Genomic DNA, 4725 nt, shown 5'->3' on the forward strand with positions numbered 1-4725 from the left:
AAGTAGAAAGTTCTTGCTAAAACATCAAAAAATAAAGATTTGTGATTAGGGGGCCAGAATGTGGGAGGGAAAGAGAGATACAGTTCACACTTTAGACAGGAGCCAGATCATGAAATGCTTTCTCTTTGTTTGTTTCTTCCTTCACAGCTTTTGATATGCTCTTGGAGCAATTTATTAACCATATTTTTAATGCGTCTCCTGAACACAGTCAAAGCAATACTTGGAAAGGACTCTGAATTTCCTGATTTAAAGATACAAAAGAAAAATCTGGAGTCACAATTAATTTGAGAAGGTAAAGGAGTGGGTGTGCTACTGTATCAAATTTAATTTGTACAAAATCATCATCTCTGGTAACATTATTTTTTTCTAATCTACTGCGTTTAGACTACTTTAGTAAAGCTTGATCTCCCTGTCTATCTAAACACTGATTAACTTACAGCAAGCTTCAGGCTAGCATTGGTCATATTAATACCCAACAAATCCACAAGGTGTTAGTTGCACATGATTTTGTATAAAAGGTGAACTGAGATTTCACTCAGTCTACAGCTCTTGCCAGGCAAGGCAGCCAACCACAGGTGAGTCTTGGCATCTACAGTTTTCAAGTGGTGACAGGTACTTTTGAAATTACAGATTTGTCAGGACATGGAGGACAAAACTAGAGCTTTTCACTACTGTTGTATAGGAAATTTATGCTTGTCAACCTGGCTTGTAAAATATGGTTAATATAATGTAATCACTGTTAGCAAGTAACTGACTTTATAGACCAATATGCCTCTCTTCTGAAATAGTCTTATTTTAAACAAATGTGAGCACAAGAAAATATTTATGAGATTCTAAAAATGAAGACATAATTTTGTAGTATAGAATTTTCTTGGCCAGGAATGGTGGCTCATGCCTGTAATCCCAGCACTTTGGGAGGCCAAGGTCAGAGGATTGCTTGAGCCTGGAAGGTTGAAGATGCAGTGATTCATGATTATACCACTGCGCTCCAGCCTGAGCAACAGAGCAAGACCCTGTCTCAAGAAAAGAAAAGAACTTTATTTTTCTTTTCAGACAAAAATAGACTTTAAAATAATAATGGAAGAACAAATATGATGATCACAATTATCAGAGTAATCACTTTATGACAGTCAGCAATAAGATTCTAATCTTTAAATATTCCTCTGCTTAAATTATATTCGAGTTTTGATCTATAATATATTCCCACCCTGACCCAAAAATTGAAGAAGGACAAGGAAAAATGTTCTTCCAAGAAACAAAGATGTAAGTAAAAAGGCATAAGGAAGGAAAAAAAACTTTTGAAGCAAAATGTGAGGATGAGCAGACCAATTATTTTTGGTTTGGTCAGCTTACATAATGATTATCATTCTTTGGTTTCTCAGTTTCCAGTGGGCTTCACTGTTTGCTTCCCGGACCAGGATGAAGACAGTCCAGTTTTTCTTCCTTTTCTGTTGCTGGAAAGCAATCTGCTCCAATAGCTGTCAGCTGACCAACATCACCATTGCAATAGAGAAAGAGGAATGTCGTTTCTGCATAAGCATCAACACCACTTGGTGTGCTGGCTACTGCTACACCAGGGTAGGTACCATGTTTTGCTAGAAGCGAGAGTGTTGAAGGTCTGTATTAGGCTGGTTTCATTAGTTTCTACTTTATCAATATTTCGTGTATTCCAAGTAACAGCCATGAGTCCTTTAGCCAAGACTGTCTGTGTTGTGATTGGGGTTAATGACCATGATATCAGTTAGATGTTTGGGCTTGGATTTGATTTGGGTAAATTTAGGAAAGCCTCAGATTTAATCTGATCAATTTGGTAATAGTCCAACTTTGCATTTACAGGAAAAAAGTATTTCTATGTTATGTTTTTACATATAGAGAGATAAACATGGAAAAATACATATATTTAATCATAAAGGACCTACAATATTCTCATAAGGCAATTTCTTTAACTGAGGCTACATCTTTGACACAAAAATCATACCAAAATATGTCTCCAAGTCACATAAAAACACAGACAGCCACTTAAAAAAAATTGTCTTCCTGGCCCTACTAAATACAAATGCCAACAAACAGCCTGAGAACACAACCAATTCTTGCAGACTGTTAGAACAAAAATGAATCAGCAAACCCACTCCCTTCGTTATAGCATTGAGAAAACCAAGACATAGAGGCATCAGTTGCTAGTCTGTGTTTGCAGTTTCCTTGCATTAATACAAGCAAAGAAATAGTTTCCATGGTGCTTTCTTTTTTCTCTGCAGCACCCCTAATTATCTATGCAGAATTTCATTCTATAAACTAAAATTGAAAATGGCAACTTTTTAAATGAACTATCTTTTATTTGATGGTAAATGAGTTTGATCAAACTCCATTTATTACACAACTTATTGCACCTTCTTGGGATATACATTTGGTAGGATGATATTAAAATAAACAGCAGCCCCAATTTCTTTACGCAGTATAAATAATTTTTCCACTGGAAAGTGCTACTACAAATAATTTCTACTTGGATTAAAAATTCTTATATGCAAACTGCATATCCTTTGAAACTAGGAACCCTGCAAAGTATACAGCTTTTAAGGGAGAAAAATGTCCACAAGGAGTTGGAATATTTAAAATCTTATGTTAGCCTTAGCAAACATGTTAACTTAAGCATTAACATTTAAAATTATATATTTTTGACCTTTTATAAATACATCAGAGCAGTGTATTTTAAAATATTTTTCTGAGACATTGGATATCTTTGTTTATGGTTTAAGTTGTCATTAATATAGCTTTCAATTAAATATGAAAAGCCGACTTAAAATTCTGTCATGTTTTTCATCATTTTTCTATGCTAAAATTCAAAGTTCCTTTATATTTTGAAAAATAATTAATATTTTGATATAGCCATAGGAAGTAAGAAAAGGAATTACTTGTATTTTCTGTAAGATTTCGAGAACAATTTAGAAATGTAAATAGCATATAGGTCATTTATGAGGTAATTTTTTAATGGGTAAATGTTAGAGCAAGCAGTATTCAATTTCTGTCTCATTTTGACTAAGCTAAATAGGAACTTCCACAATACTGTAACCTAACTCTCTTCTTAAACTCCTCAGGATCTGGTGTTTAAGGACCCAGCCAGGCCCAACATGCAGAAAATATGTACCTTCAAGGAACTGGTATATGAAACAGTGAGAGTGCCCGGCTGTGCTCACCACGCAGATTCCTTGCATACATACCCAGTGGCCACCCAGTGTCACTGTGGCAAGTGTGACAGCGACAGCACTGACTGTACTGTGCGAGGCCTGGGGCCCAGCTACTGCTCCTTCGGTGAAATGAAAGAATAAAGAACAGTAGACATTTCTGGCCACATACCCTTGTCCTGAAGGACCAAGATATTCGAAAAGTCTGTGTGTGTGCAATGTGCCCAGGGTACAAACCACTGGATCAGGGGATTGTCAGACTCTACAGATCCCTGGTCTACTGGCAGAGGGAACTCTGGGAATTGAGAGTGCTGGGGGCCAGGACTCCACCATGATTCAGCTCTCTATTCCTAGGTCTGATTTCATAAGGTTTATTCAGTCTTAACTCATAGACTTGTGCATGGTTTCTTCTTTAAAAATCTTAGAAATCTTCTCAGGCAATGCCTCTCTCTTAGGGGGAAACATAAGCTTAGAAGGAGGAAGCGGTAATGGGAGTGAGTGACAGAACTAACTGCAGCAGTCTTCTGGTAGACTCTTGGGCCCTCTAGAGCAAGGTCAGCATCTTCAGCATTGTAGCCTCAATGCCTAGCACTCTGCCTGGAACTTAAAAACACAACAATGGCTTCTTTAGATCAGAAAGGTCAAGGGTAGAAAATACTGGAAGAGGATGTTTGAGGTAAGCTGAGGAGGCTGCCCCCAGCCACACCAGTCCCATGAAAGTAGTGGCATCAGTTCCACCTCGCCTCTTCTCCAGCACATGGAGTATTAAGACATGATGTACCTCTCTGAATTGTTCGGTACAGATGGGGAGTAACAGAGCTCAGGATTTCCAAGTTATTACTACCAAGCCTGTTAGTTAAGGGCAAAGGCAAGAAATTTTAATTTGGGGCTGTGGAAATTAGCCTGCCTCTATTCATTACTTAAACAAATTGATCACATGCTACTAGGCTCCTGCAAAACTCCTTTTTGAGATAAAGGGAAAAAACCAAACTATCTCACCCTACCCTCCCTAGGATCCACTTCTTTGGAATGACAAAGGATTTGAAAGTAGGTTTGAAAGCAGTTTCAGCAATTTAATAAATATAATTAACTTGTCTACAAATATATTTGTATAAATAAATAGCCCCTTTAGAAAGAATTAGCCATGGGGGACGAGGGAAAACTGCTGTTTTCTAGGATCCTGTCTACATCAATCTTCTATTTTATCCATCCATGTTCTCCCAAATCTGTGCTTTCTTTCAACAGGCTATATATTAAAACTATTTCATGAGTTGATTTCTTTTAACTGTATTAACTGTCTGTTATTCACTCAGTTTCACACTCATATTGTTTAACTAATTTATTTAAATCTTATTTTTTTTTAATAAAGATGCTAGCCACCAGAGTCATAGGTTTGGATTGTTTTATGTACAAACAGATGACTTAGATATTGTGTATTTCATAATATTAGTGGAATGAAATCTTAAAATATAATTCCCAGTGTTTCTATAAATATTATCTTTCCTTATCTTTGGAGATACTAAAAATAATTTTGTTGGATTTCTGA

At 36.5% G+C, this 4725-nt stretch overlaps 1 protein-coding gene across 1 annotated transcript; it reads left to right on the forward strand.

Moving 5' to 3' along the window:
* The first annotated feature begins 1395 nt into the window (after window positions 1-1395).
* Window positions 1396-4257, forward strand: FSHB (follicle stimulating hormone subunit beta). The gene is made up of 2 exons (XM_003254361.3): window positions 1396-1578; window positions 3093-4257. The coding sequence occupies exons 1-2, from the start codon at window positions 1420-1422 to the stop codon at window positions 3321-3323; spliced, it is 390 nt and encodes a 129-aa protein (XP_003254409.1). The 5' UTR covers window positions 1396-1419; the 3' UTR covers window positions 3324-4257.
* The last annotated feature ends 468 nt before the right edge of the window (window positions 4258-4725 follow it).

The sequence above is a fragment of the Nomascus leucogenys genome, chromosome 15, assembly GCF_006542625.1.
Source record: "Nomascus leucogenys isolate Asia chromosome 15, Asia_NLE_v1, whole genome shotgun sequence".
Classification (NCBI taxonomy): Eukaryota; Metazoa; Chordata; class Mammalia; order Primates; family Hylobatidae; genus Nomascus; species Nomascus leucogenys.